General features: G+C 49.5%; 1 protein-coding gene across 1 annotated transcript in view; it reads right to left on the reverse strand.

The window, feature by feature from the left end:
• Positions 1–18,623, reverse strand: part of ABCC3 (ATP binding cassette subfamily C member 3) — a gene marked incomplete at its 5' end in the record, with an annotated part of 64,636 nt that overhangs the window by 12,844 nt on the left and 33,169 nt on the right. The window contains 17 exons of the mRNA XM_080714038.1: positions 1,293–1,419; positions 1,540–1,739; positions 4,233–4,543; positions 4,722–4,929; positions 5,607–5,709; positions 5,844–5,940; positions 8,850–9,027; positions 9,305–9,472; positions 13,281–13,457; positions 13,542–13,668; positions 13,865–13,931; positions 14,247–14,334; positions 15,004–15,150; positions 15,222–15,425; positions 16,928–17,020; positions 17,503–17,664; positions 17,751–17,928. Coding sequence (XP_080570164.1) covers positions 1,293–1,419; positions 1,540–1,739; positions 4,233–4,543; positions 4,722–4,929; positions 5,607–5,709; positions 5,844–5,940; positions 8,850–9,027; positions 9,305–9,472; positions 13,281–13,457; positions 13,542–13,668; positions 13,865–13,931; positions 14,247–14,334; positions 15,004–15,150; positions 15,222–15,425; positions 16,928–17,020; positions 17,503–17,664; positions 17,751–17,928 — 2,635 coding nt within the window. The remainder of the gene's footprint in view (positions 1–1,292; positions 1,420–1,539; positions 1,740–4,232; positions 4,544–4,721; positions 4,930–5,606; positions 5,710–5,843; positions 5,941–8,849; positions 9,028–9,304; positions 9,473–13,280; positions 13,458–13,541; positions 13,669–13,864; positions 13,932–14,246; positions 14,335–15,003; positions 15,151–15,221; positions 15,426–16,927; positions 17,021–17,502; positions 17,665–17,750; positions 17,929–18,623) is intronic.

An 18,623-nucleotide genomic window follows, 5' to 3' on the forward strand; every position in this document is an offset into this window, starting at 1 on the left:
AGATCAGGGACCATGCTTAGTGTACCAGGGAATCTTGATAGAAATGTAGAATCCTAAGCTGCATCTGCAACATAGTGCATCAGAATGTACCTTCTAACAAGCTCTCCAGGTAATCCACAAACACATTAATGTTTGAGAAGACTGACCTATCTGGATTGTTTGTTTACCAATGCACTCAAGATCTGAGCCACCCAAGGCATTAGCGATGTGATCTGCTTTACAAAACTTCCATGTACAGTTACGTAACTCTTTGACAAAGCAGGCTGGTATCAGGGTGACCTGCCTGAATTCGAGCCCAGACACCAATCACCTCATCAGTGTATAGTCATCCTTCAGTATCACCAGAAGATTGGTTCTAGGACCCCCCAGCCCTCATGGAAGATATTAAAGCCCACGGATATTTAAGTCCCTTATATAAAATCATGTAATGTTTGCATGTAACCTATTCACATCCTCCTGTATGCTTTAAATCATCTCTTGATCACAAAGCCTACACATTACTTCATTTGCATGGAGTATTCAGTGTAATATATGGGACCTGGAAAATCCAAGTGTTGCTTTTTTCTGTTTTTGGAAGTTTCTTTTATTTATGTGTGTGTGTGTGTGTGTGTGTGTGTGTGTGTGTGTGTGTGTGATACTGGGCATTGAACCCAGGAGCATTCTACCTCTGAGCCACACCCCAGCCCGATTTTATTTTTATTTTGAAACAAGGTCTCACTAGGTTGGTCTTTCTACTTGCTGAGGCTGTCCACAAACCTGCAATCCTCCTGTCAGCCTCACAGATACTGAGGTTACAGGTGTGTGTCACCGAGCCCAGCTTCCCCACGCCCCAAAATTATTTCCATCTGTAGTTGGTTGAATCTTTGGGTGCAGAACCCATGGGTATGAAGGGCCAAGTGTACGCTCTGCAGGCAAAGGAATGTGAGGGGTAGTTCAGCCCTCTACTTCGCCCCTCAGACCTCTGCCAAGCTGAACTACACCCTGTCCAGACATAACAAGTTCTGCTCGGCTATTGAGGCCAAGCTCTAAGATCATTTACCCAACACCCCAGAGCAAGAAACTCCTCCATGTTCTTTTATTTTGTTCTTCCTGTCCCAAAGACCTACTCAGCCAGCATGATACTCTCCTGTGGATAAGAACCTCTCCCTGCCTGGCAGTGAGCTCCCAGTTGTGGAGGGCAGAACCCATGGCTGCTCATAGTGGGCAGAGAAGGGCACTCAGGAGATACCTGTGATACCTGCATTGTCCCTACCCTCATGGTGGTCCCCTCTGGGGCCCAGACTCCTCCATACCTGTAAGGCAAAGGACACAGAGAAGCCCACCAGCCCTGGATTCAGGCTGCTCCTTCTAATCACCACAAACAGTGCAGCAAAGAACACCACGCAGTTCCCCACAAAGTCCGCATGGACGCTCATCCACCTGTGGGGACCAGACAAGGAGGAGGCGGGCAGTGCTGTGAGGGCCATAGGGGCCAGGACCCAGAAGAACAGAAAGCCTGTGCAAATTCCAGGGGAGTGTGTGGAAGAGGAGGCTCCTGACCTGTTGGAGGCAATGAACGTGTAGGTGCTCTTCTGGCTGGCGTCCACCTTAGCATCATTGAGGACCTCAAAGTCTTGGCGGCGGCCGTAGGCTCGGATGACACTGGTACCAGCCACCGTCTCCGAAAAGTGGGAATAGATGGGTGAGCGGCTGACTGATTCCAGACGCTTCAGTTGCCGTGCTGTGGCTATAAAGAAGCGCTGATGGGGGAAGGGGAAAGAGCTTGGGGTCAGGGTTCAGGGTCCTGGCCACCCCAACTCGGTCCTGCCCATCCAAACCCATGCCCTGCCCATCCAAACCCATGTCCATCCAAACCCATCCGTGTTCCCTTGGGCTTTCAGCCAGCCAGCCACTACTCCCGTGAGGACTTACAGTTCTATCCTTTCCCTCTGATGAGCTGTGCTCAGAAAGACTGGCTACTTCCTCCATGAAGTTTCCTTGACCACCCACCCTCCCACGCCACCCTCATCACAACACTGACCTTGCTCAGCCTCCTAAGTAGGGAAATGCTTGGCTCCACTTAAGGGCCCTAGCAATATCCTTGTACTCAAGGGATTTTTGGAAAAGTTTCAAAAACCAAGGGCTCGGGGTTGTAGCTCAGTGGTAGAGCACTTTTCTAGCAAACACAAGACTCCAGGGTTGATTCCCAACAGCACCAAAAGAAAAAAAAAAAAAAAAAGCAAAAATAAGATAATTTTATATTCTTTTTCTGAAAAAGCCCTCCCACCCCAGTTTCAGTTTTAGCATCACAAAAATACATGGTTCATCCTTCATCAGCTTCTGTCCTCTACCCTAGTGGCCTTGAGGGAGATGTGTCTGAGGTTCCTTTGGCCCAGCACAGAGCACAGCCCAGAATATGGTCTCCACCCTTGGAGATGAATTTCCAGCCTGATACATCACCCTCAGCAACGGGGGCTCAGTGACTGCAAGGCCTTTTACAGCTGTTTGGGAAGCTTAGCAACTTGTGTACACAGACACATACATGTTTAGATATATATAAAAAGGAAGGGAGGACAATGTGTCCCAACTGTTAATGCTTCCAGCGGCCAGCCCCACAATACTGGGATTGAAACCAGGGATGCTCTCCCACTGAGCAGCATCCCCAGCTATGGTATGGTATGGTATGGTGTGGTGTGGTGTGGTACGGTACGGTGTGGTGTGGTGTGGTGTGGTGTGGTATAGTGTGGTGTGGTGTGGTGTGGTGTGGTATGGTATTTTGGGACAGGATCTCTCTAATTTTCCCAGGTTTGCCTCAAACTTCCCATCCTCCTGCCTCACCTTTTCAAGTAACTGGGATTACAGGCATGCACCAACTCATCCACTTTAACATTTTTTTTTTTGGTGTGTGTGGTACTAGGGTTCCTGGAAACCCTTCTACCTCTGGGCTACACTCCCAGACCTATTTTATACTTTTTAAAAATTTGGTAACAGGGTCTCTTAAACCAGCACGGCTAGCTTTGAACCTGCGCGATCCTCCTGTCTCCGCCTCCCGAGCGCAGGGATTACAAGCATGCACCACCACGCCCGGCTCACATTAACAATTTTTTATTTAAAAGTAGCCAACAAGGCCAGGGGCAGTGGTGCATGCTTATAATCCCAACATTTGGGAGGCTGAGACCGGAGGATAGCGGTTCATGGACAGCCTCAGCTACTTAGGCCTTCTGCAACTTAGAGAAACCCTGTTTCAAAATAAAGAATAAAAAATAGGGCTGGGGGTGGTAGCTCGGAGGTTGAATGCCCCTGGGTTCCATCCTGGGACCCGCAAAAAATAAAAATAAAAATAAATAAAAAACAAAGCAGGGGGTGTAGCTTGGAGGTCGAATGCCCCTGGGTTCCATCCCCAGACCTGCAATAAATAAATAAATAAATAAATAAATAAATAAATAAGATAAAAAAAATAGGGCGGGTGTGGCTCAGAGGTCAAATTCCCCTGGGTTCCATCCCCAAACCCGCAAAAAAAAAAAAAAAAAAAAAAAATATATATATATATATATATATATATATATATAATAAAAATAAAAAAACCAACAAAGCAGGGTGTGGTGGTCCATGTTTATAATCCTAGTACTTGGGAAGCTGAGACAGGATTGCAGGTTTGCAGGCAGCCTTAGCTACTTAGAGAGGCTTCCACAACTTAGTGAGACCCTGTTTGTTTCAAAATTAAGAATAAAAAATAGGGCCCAGAGCATAACTCGGAGGTAGAGTTCCCCTGGGTTTATCCCCCAGTTCCACATAAATAAAAAAAATAAAATAAAAATAGCCAACAAATCAGGGTGTGTTAGAACATGCCTGTAATCCCAGTGACTCAGGAGGCTGAAGCGGGAAGCTTGAAAGTTCAAGCCCAGCTTAGCCAATTTAGTGAGACCCTGTCTCAAAATAAATAAAAAAGGGCTGAGAATGTAGCTCAGTGGTAGAGCACCCTCAGGTTCAATCTTTAGTACCTATATTCCCCCCCCCAAAAAAAAAGCCAACATGAAGGACCCCAAGGCTGGCCACAACTTAGAAGCAATCATTTCACCCTCAGACCAAACTCTAGGAGGTAAACTGTAAAAGTCTATCTTACAGGTGAGTTAAATGAGCTTTGAGGAGGTGAAGGAACTGAGGAGCATCCCTAACAGGACCAGGCAGCACCAGCAGCCTGCTCTTGGCATCCAGCCCGCGGGAGTGCCCACCCACAGCGGTCCTCCGCCCACCTGCACAAAGATATAGATGGCAGCCAGAGGCAAGACGACCACAAGGAAGAGCGGTGTGCTGGCCACAATGGCCACAATGGAGGACAAAGAGATGAAGAAGCAATTGAGCAGCATGTAGATGATGGTGGCCAGAACCTCGTCGACGATGTAGATGTCCTTGGAGAAGTGGTTGAGGATCCGGCCCAAGGGCGTGGTATCAAAGAAGGACTGCGGGGAGCGCATCTTGTTGTGTAGCAGTGCCTTGTGCAGCAGCCTCGAAGCCCGGACGCTGCCGATCGATATGGTGAACGCTGACAGCATCACCAGGAGCCCTGTTGGAGGACCAGGGGCGGCTTGCTACCTGGGAGAGGGGCTGGGGATGGAGGAGCAGCCTGGGAGACATGGATGGCCTGGTGGGTTAGGGAGGACCTGAGGCAGGGTGTGCTCTCAGAGAGCCTGAGAGTGGAAGGAGAGGCAGGGATATGCCCCAGGGCACCTCCACAGGTTCACCTTGTACAATTCCCAAGCTGGCATAGACACCCAGCCGGAAGGACGTGCTGTTCTGTTTGCCATCCATGGTGGCCTCGTTGGTCCAGTCGCTGAGCCACATGTTGGCTCCAATGTAGGCTGCGCTATGGCCCATATAGCAGAGACAGATAGCCAGTGTGGTGCAGAGTCCCATCGCCTTGACATAATCCCAGAACACGGTCATCTTCACCTGCAGGTAGTGACCACAGCAGTTGTGCACAGGGAAAGACATGAACTCTGGGGCTGGCTGAGAGCCTGTTCGTCCTCTCCAGCACCCCCCTTTAGTATTCATTTATTCCAAATAAAATATAAAATATATTTGCTTTTGCAGTGCTGGGGATGGAACCCAGGGGTATTCTACCTCTGAGCTACACCCCCAGCCCTATTTTTTCTTTCTTCCTTTCTTTCTTTCTTTCTTTCTTTCTTTCTTTCTTTCTTTCTTTCTTTCTTCTTTCTTTCCTCCTTTCTCTCTCTTTCTTTCTTTCTTTCTTTCTTTCTTTCTTTCTTTCTTTCTTTCTTTCTTTCTTTCGTGATACTGGGGTTCTTGGAAACCTTTCTTCCTCCAGGCTCTCTCAAGCTAGCAAGGCTGGCTTCGAACCAGCATGATCCTCCTGTCTCTGCCTCCCAAGCGCGGGGATTACAAGTGTGCGCCACCACGGCCGGCTTTATTCTTTATTTTGAAACAGGGTCTCACTGAGTTGCAAAGGACCTCACGAAGTAGCTGAGGCTGTCCGTGAACCGCGATCCTCTGGTCTCAGCCTCCCAAATGCTGGGATTACAAGCGTGCGCCACTATGTCCAGCTTCCATATATATTTTTATTCAGCCCTTCTTTTATTCATTCTGCCCCTCTTGTCTACTGCACTTACTTGGCCAGTCTCCACCTTCTCCTCCTGGATTAGCATCCCAGTCTCCTTCGCCTCATTCTCTGGTCTCTGGTCCTCACCTTCTGAGGACATGCTGCCCAGCTCTCTGTGGAGGGAGGAGGTCACCAAGCCCCCCAAGACACGGCCCAGTGTGAGGGTCAGGGAGAAAGGCTACCGGCACCCCACCTAGCACCACTTGGGAGCCTTGCCGCAGCCTTCTGGAGGCTCCCAGGGGCTCACCTCATGAATTGCCTCTGGGCCTCATTATCGTTCAGATCTGTGTGGTTGCTGGGCATGCCCTCCATCAGCAGCATCTCCTCATCTCTATCTTCCAAATCTAGAAATCCACAGAGGTTGGCTGCTCACGCTGCAGCCCCCAGGACTTCATCCCAAATCCCTACTCCAATGAGGGGGCTTGGGTGGACAAGCATGAAGGAGGAAGGACAAGGGTTTGAAAGGGTAACCAGAAGCTGGGCATGGTGGCGCATGCTTGTAATCCCAGTACTTGGAAGGCTGAAACAGGAGGATCACAGGTTTGTGGCCAGCCTCAGCTACTTAGTGAGGCCCTTGGCAACTCAGTGAGATCCTGTTTCAAAATAAAGAATAAAAAACAGGGCTGGAGCCAGGCGTGGTGGCGCACGCTTGTAATCCCAGCATTCGGGAGGCTGAGACCGGAGGATAGCGGTTCGCGGACAGCCTCAGCTACTCAGTGAGGCCCTCTGCAACTCAGTGAGACCCGGTTTCAAAATAAAGAATAAAAAAAAAAAAAATAGGGAAGGCCGGGCGTGGTGGCGCACGCTTGTAATCCCCGCGCTTGGGAGGCTGAGACAGGAGGATTGCACAGGTTCGAAGCCAGCCTCAGCTACTTAGTGAGGCTCTCAGCAACTTAGTGAGACCCTGTTTCCAAATAAAATATAAAAAAGGTCTGGGAGTATAGCCCGGAGGTAGAAAGCCTCTGGGTTCCACCCCCAGTACCACACACACACACACAAAAAAAGGTCAGGGGTGTAGCTCGGAGGTCGAATGCCCCTGGGTTCCATCCCCAGACCTGGAAAAAAAAGAAAGGAAAGAAAAAGAAAGAAAGAAAGAAAGAAAGAGAGAGAGAGAGAGAGAGAGAGAGAGAGAGAGAGAAAGAGAAAGAAAGAAAGAAAGAAAGAAAGAAAGAGAGAAAGAAAGAAAGAGAGAAAAAGGGCAACCAGAGAAACTTAGCTTAGACTCTCTGAAAAACTTTCCCCTGAGACTATGGAGAAAGGGACTCAAATAAAAGGGTTGGGAACTTGGGCTCTGGAATCTGGGCTTAAGTCTCAATTCTTGAAACATAATCTGATGCAGGCATGGAAAAGGCACAGTAAGGAGCCCAGCGTGATGGTGCACACTTGTAATGCCAGTACTTGGGAGGCTGAGGCAGGAGGATCACAGGGTTGCGGCCAGCCTCAGCTATTTAATGAGGCCCTTTGCAATTCAGTGAGATCCTGTTTCAAAATAAAGAATAAAAAAAATAGGGCTGGGGGTGTAGCTTGAAAGTAGAATGCCCCTGAGTTCCATCCCCAGTACCACTCACACACACACAAATAGGGTTGGGGGTGTAGCTCGGAGGTAGAATGCTAGAATGCCCCTGGGTTCCATCTCCAGTACCACGTAATAAATAATAATAATAATAATAATAATAATAATAATAATATAATAGAGCTGGAGCCAGGCGTGTGGCCCAGCATTCAGGAGGCTGAGATGGGAGAATCGCCGCTCGCATATAGCTTAAGCTACTTAGTGAGGCCCTTTGCAACTCAGTGAGACCCTGTTTCAAAATAAAGAATAAAAAATAGGGCTGGGGGTGTAGTGCTGAGGTAGAATGTTCTTGGGTTCAATCCCCAGTACTGCAGAAAGAAAAGAAAAAAAAAAAGGAACAATAATGTACTTAGCTCATAATGACATCACTGCAGATTAAAGGAGAGAATGTGTGTCAAAGCTTAGCAAGGGGTCTAGCGCTTGGTGAATTCTGGAGACAAGTCAGCTGTGCAAAGGGCAGGAGGCAGGAAAGCCAGGGAGAGACCTGTGAGCCAACCCAGAATTTAGGGTTGGGGAGCCAGAACTGGGCAGTAAGCTGGAGGCTGGGGCATCTTGGGAGCCCACAGACTGCAATAGGCTCCATGAGGACAGGAATTTTTTTTTTAATCTTCTCATTTTTAATTTAATTTAATTTAATTTTTTTTTTCGGTACTGGGACCAAACCCATTGGCATTAGGGTCTGAGACTTTCTTCGAACCACGATCCTCCTGTCTCAGTCTCCCAAATGCGGGGATTACAAGTGTGCACCATCAGGCCTGGCTCATTTTTTATTTTGAAACAGGGTCTTGTTAAGTTGTTGAGGCTGTCTTCAAATTGGAGATCCTCCAGTCTCAGCCTCCCAGTATTGAGATTACAGGTGTGCCCCATCATGCCCAGCTCAGATGGGGTGTTTTGTTTGCTCACTGTTATCTCTCAGGACCTGGAACAATGCCTGGATATGTTTGTTGTTGTTGTTGTTTCGTAGTACTGAGGATTGAACCCAGGGGCATTCTACCTCTGAGCTACACCCCCTAGTCCTATTTTTTAATTATCTATTTATTTATTTTTATTTTTTGGTGGTACTGCGGATGGAACCTAGAGGCCTCCTACCTCTGGGCTATACTCCCAGGCCTATTTTATACTTTATTTGGAAACAGGGTCTCACTAAGTTGCTGAGAGCCTCACTACGTAGCTGAGGCTGGCTTTGAACCTGCGCGATCCTCCTGTCTTACTTAGCCTCTCAAGCGCCGGGGTTACAAGCATGTACCACCACGCCTGGCCTATAATTCTTTATTTTTAAAACAGGGTCTCACTAAGTTTATTCTTTATTTTGAAACAGGGTCTCACTAAGTTGCAGAGGGCCTCACTAAGTAGCTGAGGCTGGCCACAAACCTGCGATCCTCCTGCCTCAGCCTCCCAAGTCCTGGGATTATAGGCATGCACCACCACGCCCGGCTTCCACATGCCTTTTTGACAGCTGGGAAAACTGAGACCCTGAGGCCTGGACTGCTGACCACAGGTCTGACAGGGAAGGGAGGTGGGACATGACGGCATCCAGTTCACTTTTCCCCTGGTGACATCTGACTATTGCACAGGTGTATTCCTCCCTGATACAATACTGGACTAATCAAGAGACAAAATCTCCAAGCAGGGAAGAAGCTGGGTGGGTGGGAGAGTCTGGAGGGCTGGGGTGTCGGTTACCTATTCTGCTGCTGTCATCCAGGTTCTCTGGATTCTCCTCCTGTTCAGAGTTGAGGAAGAATTCTTGCTGCTGCAGGGCTGAGTAGGGGCCTACCTCCGACACCCGTCCGTTAGCTAGCATTATGACGAAGTCCATCTGGGGCAGGAAGCTGGTGCTGTGTGTCACTAACACCCGGGTCTGTGGAGAAGACCCCACCGCCCTCAGCACACAACCCAGTAGAAGTGCGCGAAGCCAGGGAGCAGGGACAGGCGTATCTGCAAGTGCCTCCATTCCCCTGCAGCTTGCTCAGGGCTTTCAGGGGTGTGTTTATACGGATTCCCCTGCTGCCCAACCCACACTCCTGCTTCTCAAGTCCCTGCATCTCCAGGTCTCACGCAAAGCCCTCAGTCTCCCAGCAGTTCTTCCCTGGGGTCCTGGATCTCGCCTTAGCCCCCTGAGCCTCCCGTGGCCTCACCTTGCCAGCCAGTACACCTTCTGGGCCAATCACTTTGTCAAAGATATGTTTGCCCACATGGGAGTCCACGGCCGACAGTGGGTCATCCAGCAAGAAGATGTCAGCATCGCTGTAAACAGCTCGGGCCAGACTGACCCTCTGCCGCTGGCCCGTGGACAGGTTAATGCCCTGCAGGGAGAAGGACTTGAGAGGGGGGTGCTGGATGGAAGGGGCTCAGAAGGGCCCAGGGGTACGAGAGGCTGCTCAGTGTCAATCAACAAGATGGAACTCTGAATTGACATCTCTCAGGTTGCCTGGCTGTCTCTGCCAGGCTGGGTGCACACAGGACAAGGGGCGGCGGCTTTCAGAGTCCCTCCCGGGTGAGTGATGCTGTCTTCCCCCTTGCTTCACTGCCCTGCCCAGCTTAAGTGTCCACTGATGGATGAATGAGAAAAGATAATGTCATCTACCCATACAAGGAATTATCATTCAGCTTTAAAAGGAAATGTGGATACATGCTACAACATGGTGAACCTTGAGGATATTCTCTAAGTGAAATAAGCCAGCCACATAATCACACACATACTGTGTGATTCTACCTAGTAGTCAGATTCCTGGAATGGTGGTGGCTAGGGGCTGGGGTGTGTGTGCCAGGAGGGAGTGGGGAGTGATTGTTCAAGGGGACAGGATGGCAGTCTAGAGAGACGAAAAGGCTCGGAAGATAATTACGTCACAATATGAATAGTTTCAATGGGACATTTTATGTTACGCCTTCTTCACCACAATCAAAAATAAAATAATTTAAAAAGAAAGTAGCCAAGCCTGGTGGTGCATGCCTGTAATACCAGTACTTGGGAGATGGAGACAAGAGGATTGCAGGTTTGAGGCTAGCCTCAGCAACCTTGTAAAACCCTGTTTCAAAATCAAAAGAGTTGGAGTATAGCTCAGAGGTAGAATGCCCCTGGGTTCAATCCCCAGTGCTACAAGGAAAGGAAAAAGAAAAAAGAAATTAAAACCTCATAATTCCAGTGCTTGGGGGGCTGAGACAGGAGGATTGCAGGTTGGAGGTCAGGCTCCACAATTTAGCGAGACTCCAACTTAGTAAGACCCTATTTCAAAATAAAAATCATCTGGGCATGGTGATGCAAACCTGTAATCTGAGTACTTGGGAGGCTGAGACAGGATGATTGCAAGTTTGAAAATAACTTTAGCAAGTAGTGAGACTCTCATCAACCTAACAAGACCCTGTTTCAAAATAAAAATAAAATATGGCTGGAGGTATAGCTCAGAGATAGAATGACTCTGGGTTTAATTCTAAAAAAAGAAAGGAAGGAAGGAAGGAAGGAAGGAAGGAAGGAAGGAAGAAAGAAAGAGGGAGAGAAAAAGACCTGGGGTAGAATGATCCTGAGTTCAATCCTCAGCAACAAAATAAATAAATAAATAATAATTAAAAGTAAAACAAAACATCTTTTTTGCCAGTGCTCCATGTTTTCTAGAGGAAAGGCCCAATATTTTTTTTTTGTGTGTGTTTTGGTACTGGGAATTAAATTCAGGGGCATTCTACCTCTGAGCTACACCCCCAGCACTTTTTATTTTTTATTTTGAAACATGGTCTTGCTAAATTGCTGAGGCTGACCTCAAACCTGCAATCCTCATGTTTCAGTCTCCCAAATACTGTAATTACAGGCATGTGCCACCATGCCAGGCTTGAGGCCAAAATCTTTTTTTCTTTTTTTTTTCTTTTTTTTTTTTTTTTTGGTGGTACTGGGGGTAGAACCCAGAGACTTTCTACCTCTGAGCTATACTCCCAGACATATTTTTAAAATATTTTTATTTGGAAACAGGGTATCACTAAGTTGCCCAGAGCCTCACTAAGTAGCTGAGGCTGGCTTTGAACCTGTGCAGTCCTCCTGTTTCAGCCTCCCAAACGCGGGGATTACAAGCGTGCGCCACTACGCCCGGCATAATCTTAACCTAGCTCTTCAGTGTTCTGCCCTGCTCTCTACCTGCCTCCATCCCTTTACTCACTCCAGTCAGGCCAAAGTGCATGAGAATGCCCTTTCAGGTCCACTACTATTCCTTAGCTCATGCTCCCCAGTGACTATCACTCTGGGTAAATGCCAGTCTTGATTATTTGTTGTGGTACTAGGCATGGAATTCTCCCTCCAAGATATATCCCCCAGCCCTATTTCATTTTATTATTTTGAAACAGGGTTTTACTAAGTTGTTGAAGGTCTTGCAAGGTTGCTGAGACTGGCCGCGAACCTGTGATTCTCCTGTCTCAGTCTCCTGGACACTGAGATTACAGGCGTGTGCTACCGCCCCTGGCAGCTGCAGTGTTTAGGTGGCTTATAAGCCCTAAATGACTAATTTTCTCCTTCTGGGCTCTCTCACTCTGCTCCAGCCACACTGACCTCCCTCCTGGTCCAGGGCCCAGTGACAGTGCTAGCTGAGGTTTTGCACCATCTGTGCCTGCTGTCTCCGATGCCCCCAGACGGGGTTCCACGGCCCCAAGACATGGCTCACATCCTCTCTTTGTTCAGGTTTCTGTTCTTCAGTGAGGCTTCCCCAAGTCACCTTCACAACTTGACCCTGCCTGTATTCCTACCTTGCTTTATTTTCTTCCCCCTTAGTATTATCTAATAATTATTTTATTTTATTTTTGCAGTACTGGGAATTGAACCCAGGGGCATTCTACCTATGAGCTATACTCCCAGCCTTACAGGCCCCCCCACCCCTGGTATTGGGGATGGTATTCAAGGGCATTTTACCTCTGAGCTAGACCCCTCCAGCCCTATTTTTTATTATTCTTTATCTTGCAACAGGGTCTCACTGAGTTGCAAAAGGCCTCACTAAGTAGCTGAGGCTGGCCGCAAACTGCGATCCTTCTAAATGCTGGGATTACAAGTGTGCGCTACCATGTACAGCTCCCAGCCCTATTTTTTAGTTTTTATTTATTTATTTTTTGGTGGTACTGGGGTTCCTGGAAACCCTTCTACCTCCGGGATACACTTCCAGACCTATTTTATGCTTTTAAAATTTGGAAACAGGGTCTCTTAAGCCAGCACGGCTGGCTTCAAACCAGCCGTGCGATCCTCCTGTCTCTGCCTCCCAAGCGCGGGGATTACAAGCGTGCGCCACCACGCCCAGCCTTTAGTCTTTATTTTTATTTATTTATTTATTTATTTATTTATTTATTTATTTATTTATTATTTTTGTGGTACTGGGGTTCCTGGAAGCCCTTCTACCTCCAGGCTACACTCCCAGACCTATTTTTACATTTTTAAAAAATTTTTATTTGGAAACAGGGTCTCTTAAGCCAGCGCACGGCTGGCTTCAAACCTGCGCGATCCTCCTGTCTCTGCCTCCCAAGCGTGGAGATTACAAGCGTGCGCCACCACGCCTGGCCTTTAGTCTTTATTTTGAAGCAGGGTCTCACTAAGTTGCGGAGGGCCTCACTAAGGAGCTGCGGCTGACTGCAAACCCACGATCCTCCTGTCTCAGCCTCCCGAGTACAAGTGTGCACCACGATGCCTTGCTTAATAAGTATTTTACTTATCCTGCTTATGATCTCTTTCTTCCACTAGAATGTAAGGTATAGGAAGGCAGAGGTTTTGGCCTGGTGTGTCCAATACTATATAATTCTGCCTGGCTTAATAAAAATCTGATGAATGACTGAAGAGATCGGCGATGAGCTTCTTCTCCTCCGTTGTTAAGATCCGACTCAAAAGCGATTCTTTTCCTTAAGCAGACTCTCCCCTGTGTCCTCCTCTTGCCCTGCACAGGCCTTCATCCCGGCCCCTGAGCATCCTATGTCCCCTATTTGCTCACAAGTTCTCCTTCCCAGTAACTGATCGGTTTCCCCAGTGCCAGGCACAGAGCTGGGGCGTGATGTTACACGAATGTGTGAATGAATGACTGTGGGCCGGGCCAGGCTGAGGTGAGCAGCTCTCTGTACCGGCGTGCTGGCTCCTCAGGACGGGAGAGGACCCTGTACCTTTTCTCCAATCTCAGTCTGGTCCCCACCGGGCAGCATTTTCAGGTCAGCCAGCAGGGCACAGGTTTTCAGAGCCTGTCTGTAGCGCTTCAGGTCCAGAGTTCGGCCAAAAAGCACGTTTTCCTGAAGTGTGCAGTTCTGAATCCACGCTTGCTGGGGCACATAGGCCACAGAGCCCTGGCCAAAGGATAAGTTTTCCATAGGGTTGCCCAAGCCCTGGCCAAGCCTCATGTCCTTTCCAGGAGCCCCCAACCCTCTCACCTTCACAGACACCTTGCCTTCTAGCTTCTCCATCTCTCCCAGCAAGGCAGACACCAGCGAGGACTTCCCACAGCCCAGGGGCCCCACCACGGCCACCAGGGCCCCCTTCTGGATCTGGATGTCTATGCTGGGAACAAGAAGCCCCAGTTACTAGCAGAGATCAGATTTGCTCCCTCGTGTTCCCCTGTGGACTCAAGCCTTCCTCCTCCCTTCCAGATACCACCCTGGCTCACAGAGCTCCTCCTACATTTCCTGGTCAAAGACAGAGGAGGAGGGAACTGCTACTGAACTTTGGATAGCCAAGGAGTGGGAGAAGCCGGTACCTGTGGAGGGTGGGAGGCAAGTCCTGGGCCCAGGTGAAGGTACCGTTCTGTATGGTGATGGCAAAGCCTGGGAGGACCAAGGTGTTCAGGGTCAGAGAGCCCAGGGGATGGGGATGTAGGCAGGGAGGCTTGTAGGAGGGAGAAGTGTGAGGAGCCCCCTCCCAGGGTGGGGGTGGTCCCAGGAAAGGGAGAAGGGGGGCCTTAGAAAGCAGATGTGCAAAGGAGAAGAAGAAGAAGAAGAAGAAGAAGAAGAAGAAGAAGAAGAAGAAGAAGAAGAAGAAGAAGAAGAAGAAGAAGAAAAAAGGCCACATAAGGAAGTTAGAAAGCTTGGGACAGAGAAGTACGGGCTGGGGCAAGGGCAGCCCCTGTAGGGCATCAGGACCTGGAGAGATGGTGTTTCTCTCTACACACTGGGGGTCAAGTTCATTTTCATTCAGGAAACGCTGGATCCGTTTCAGAGACACGCCGATCTGCAGGAGGATGGGAGTTAGCTCTCAAGGCTGCTTCTCCCACCTTCTCTATCCCTTCTACCCTCTCAGTTTTCAACTTCTTGAAATTAGCAGGACCCCGTGAGGGCCCGCTTACTGGTGCTAGGGCCCCTCCTGTGACCAAGTCTTCTGTGACTTCCACTGCCCAAAGAAAAAGTCCGGGTTGGTAAGAGGAGGTCATCTCCAGGTTTCTAGAAACTGCTCTTGACCTCCTGTGGCTCCATACAACCCTATTAACATCATAGGGCTTTGGCAACTCTTTGAAGACAAATGACCCTCCCCCAACTCCAGGAATGCTCCCTCATTATTTGCTGACTCTAAGTGACCTTTTCCTGAACTTCAAAAATATGCCCTAACATCAAGCCAGGCATGATCGTGCACGTTTGTAATCCTAGTATTTGGGAGGCTGAGATGGGGGAATTGCAGGTTCAAGGACAGCCTCAGCAATTCAGTGAGGCCCTCCACAATTTAGTGAGAACCAGTTTCAAAATAATAAGTCAAACATTTATCATTTGAAATATTAATATTGGGGTGGAGCTCAGAGGTAGAATCCCAAGTAACACACACATACACACACACACGCACACACACAATACACATACACACACCCTCCTTAACTCCAGAAGAACCCCAAACCCTGCCTGGCGTTACCTGGGTCAGTTGGCTGGTTAACTGGGGCATTAGGAAGAGGGGATTCCGTAAGAGATCAAACAAGGATATGGACACGAAGGCCTTCTCGGCGTCCAGCACGTTGTTGGGGTCCGAAATTACATACGCCCAGAGGGTAACCAGGGATACCTAGGCAGAGCAGGAGCGGGTATCAAGGTGGAGTCTGCTGGCTAAGCCCAGCCCTGGCAGAGAAAACTCACCAGGAGAGGGGTGCAGAGCCAGCTGAAGATACTTATGGCCAGGAAGTAGCCATTCTTGCGCAGCAGCTGGAGCTCTTTCTTCCTGATGCCCTCCACCTGCTCCAAGAAGCTGGGCTCCCACGTATACATCTTCAGCACCTTGATGCCTCCCAGGATCTCATTCATCATCTTGATACGTGAGTCCTTGAACTTCATTTGCTGCTCCTGTGCAGCAGAGAGAGGGCCGGTGGCACGCCCACTCCCCTTCCCAGACCAGGGGACACATGCTTATCCATCGAGGCCATTCTGCACCGCTGGCCTTGCCTTCTCCCATCTTCTTGCCAGGTCCCAAACACCCAGCTCTCCTCCTATCTCAGCCTCACCCTCAGAGCGCCACTACCTCCCCTCCCCAGCAGTATCCTCTGCCGCCTTCCCTGGGCGTCTAGAGCATCTAGAGCATCTAGAGCAGACTAGAGCATCTAGAGCAGACTAGAGCATCTAGAGCAGACTAGAGCATCAGAGCATCTAGAGCAGACTAGAGCATCTAGAGCATCCCTGGGCATCTAGAGCATGTTGCATTTTCCCCTTGCTCTCACAACCGTCTTTCACATCTTTGTGAGCTTCCTACGGTATCAGTTATTCCTCTGTCCCCTAAGTCCTTAACCCAAGATGTGGGGCACCCAATTCATTTATCCATTCAACCTCCTATTTATTGAGTGTCTAAGATGTACCAGGCCATAGGCCAGATGGAGGATAACCTGATGAACACTTCAGACAAGGCCCAGCCATCGTGCAGCTGACAGCCTGATGGGAAAGACAGAGAGCAAGAAACAAAGCCAGGTGTGGGGGCTCACGGTTGAAATCCCGGTACGTGGGAGGCGGAGACAGGAGGATCACAGGCTTGAGAGCAGTCTCTGTAAGCACTGAGACTCTCATCAACCTAGCAAGACCCTGTTTCAAAATAAAAACAAAATAGGGCTGGGGTTGTAGCTTGGAGGAAGAATGCCCGTGGGTTTAATCCCCAGTAAAACACACACACACACACACACACACACACACACACACACCAGCATGTGTGCTCAGAAGGCAATTAACAGAATGCTTTGAGGGAATACTAGATAACTTAGGGGAATCAGGGTGGGCTTCTGGGGAAGTGGCCTTTATGCTGAAAGGGAGGAATTAGAGAGGTGAGGAGGGGTGAAGAGAGTTTCATGCAGAAGAAACAGTATGCATGGTGGCCTTGAGGTATGTAGAACTTGAAACTTTGGAGAAAATCAAGAGGGCTAGCCCGGTTGAAACTTGGCCATGATATAGTTCCAGGGCTTGCAAGGTAAGAGGGAGGGTGGTGGGTGGTCTTAGGGAGTTTGTCCTTTATTCTCTGTGCAGTGGGAAGCTTTTGAGGACTTCAGTAAGTATTTGCACATGGACAAAATGGCTATCCACACTTAACACGGTGTAGTGAAAAAGTTCTCATTAGACCAGATGACACAGGTTCGAGTCCCAGCTCTGCTTGACTTAGGCCTGCCACAACCTCTCTGAGCCTTGATCCTCCAGCTGAGAGATAAGAATCTTCCTCAGAGTTACTCATGGTGGTGCAAGATCGAAGGCTCGTGCCAGTGACTGTAAGGCTCTGTGCTCTGGAAGGGAGCTGAGGAGCTCCAGCACGTCCTCCCCCATGCACCTGCTCCGGGACTCCAGTGGGAACAGCACACTCTCATAGCACCCACCTGGAAGGACTTCATCTTCAAGGCCACTGCCCAATTGATTGGAATCATCAAAACTATGAAAGCCATTCCAGCCAGGGCAGAGGGACCTAGGATCTGTGGAGGCACAGGTTGGTCATTAAGACAGATGGACAGAGGACGAAAGTCTGTGGATAGAGCCACAGGCCTGCTGACCTGACCACGATGGGCAGAAGGCAAAAGGCCAGTCGGCTAAACAGAAAGCCAGGAAGAGCAGGACATTAGCCAAAGCAGTCAAATGTCAGAAAATGAGAACAGACAGGGGCAAACAGCAGAAGGCCGCGAGACACACAGCAAAACCAAAAGACAGACTGACAAACAATGACAACCAGAGCCACACCCACCCTGCCTCCAAGTCCCCCTCACCCTGGCTTCTGAGGGAGGCTCACAGCACAGGCTGGAAAAGCTCAGTTGCAGACACCAACATTCCCACAGTCCCCCGGCACCAAGGGAGACTCTCGTGTGCATGATGCAGTAGGCTTGCTGACCCAGGCTAACCTTGTTTTGGCCCTTCTGCAGCAAGGTCAGAGGGAGGGGCTGGAGGTTGGGGTTTGAGTCACCTGCCAGAGGAAGTAGATAGACAGGCTGATCTGCAAGGGTCCTGATATCAGCAGGTTGAGGTAGGGGGCGATATCCATGAAGTGCTGGGCATCCACTGACATGAGGTTGACCATTTCTCCCACAGTTGAGTCACTTTTGACTGAATTGGTGATGACCAGCATCTGGAGACAGACGGCAAGAGGTGGACTAGGCCTGTGAGCCTCTCCTGCGTAGGACCAACCTGTCCTGGAACCCTGCTCCAGCTCACCTTCCTGTAGATGGCGCCCATGATCCCCGTACGAACCCTCAGGCCGGTCACATAGATGTGGTAGAAATAATGCTGATAGGTCAGCATCTGTATCGTGGAAGTTATGAGCATCAGCACAGCCAACAGGTAGCCCCACCAGGAAGGGGCGGAGGGGTTTGAAAAAAACCGAATCAAGATGCTGCCAGGGAAGGAGAGAGGCATGAGGGTGGGCATGCTCCCCCTGCTGGTCTCTGCTTCCACCCTCAGCTTCCACTGCGCCCCCTGCCTGAGAAACTCTTAAGTGGGGGCTGCCATCCATCCCCCATAGCTGCCCCCACCTGGGCTGGGACGGTAGTCAGTTCCAGGCTGCCTCATGACCACCACCTCCGGCCTGGGTCTCCTTCCCTGTTTCCCACTGGCCTCACCACGCAGGCCACCCTGCTACTTTCTCTTCACCGGGCTTACCTGCTAACTAACCTCCTTGAGGTGTGGCAAGAAGAAATGCCACATCTCCATTTGCTAGAACTTTCTTCTCCTTCTCAGGGGGTGCAGAGGGTTCTTGAACCCAGCATTGGGCCACCCCAGACTCTCATTCCTGCAATTCATCTTCCCAACATCAGAGGCCCCAAGTGCTACTGGTGGATGTTTGGACCGCCTCTCTCTTGATCATCTTTAATTCTCTCCTAGCTTTCTTTTTTAGTTTTGGTACTGGACATTCTACTCTAGATCTACACCCTGCTCATTTTGAAACACAGTCTCGCCCAGCCGCTGAGGGTCTTTCTAAGTTGCTGAGGATGGCTTCGAAACTGCGATCCTTTTGTCTCAGTCTCCCTAGTCCCGAGATTCCAGATGTACGCCACCATGTCTGGCTTCTTCTCCTACCTTCTGACCTGT

Source organism: Muscardinus avellanarius (genome assembly GCF_963383645.1).
Source record: "Muscardinus avellanarius genome assembly, chromosome: 16".
Taxonomy (NCBI): Eukaryota; Metazoa; Chordata; class Mammalia; order Rodentia; family Gliridae; genus Muscardinus; species Muscardinus avellanarius.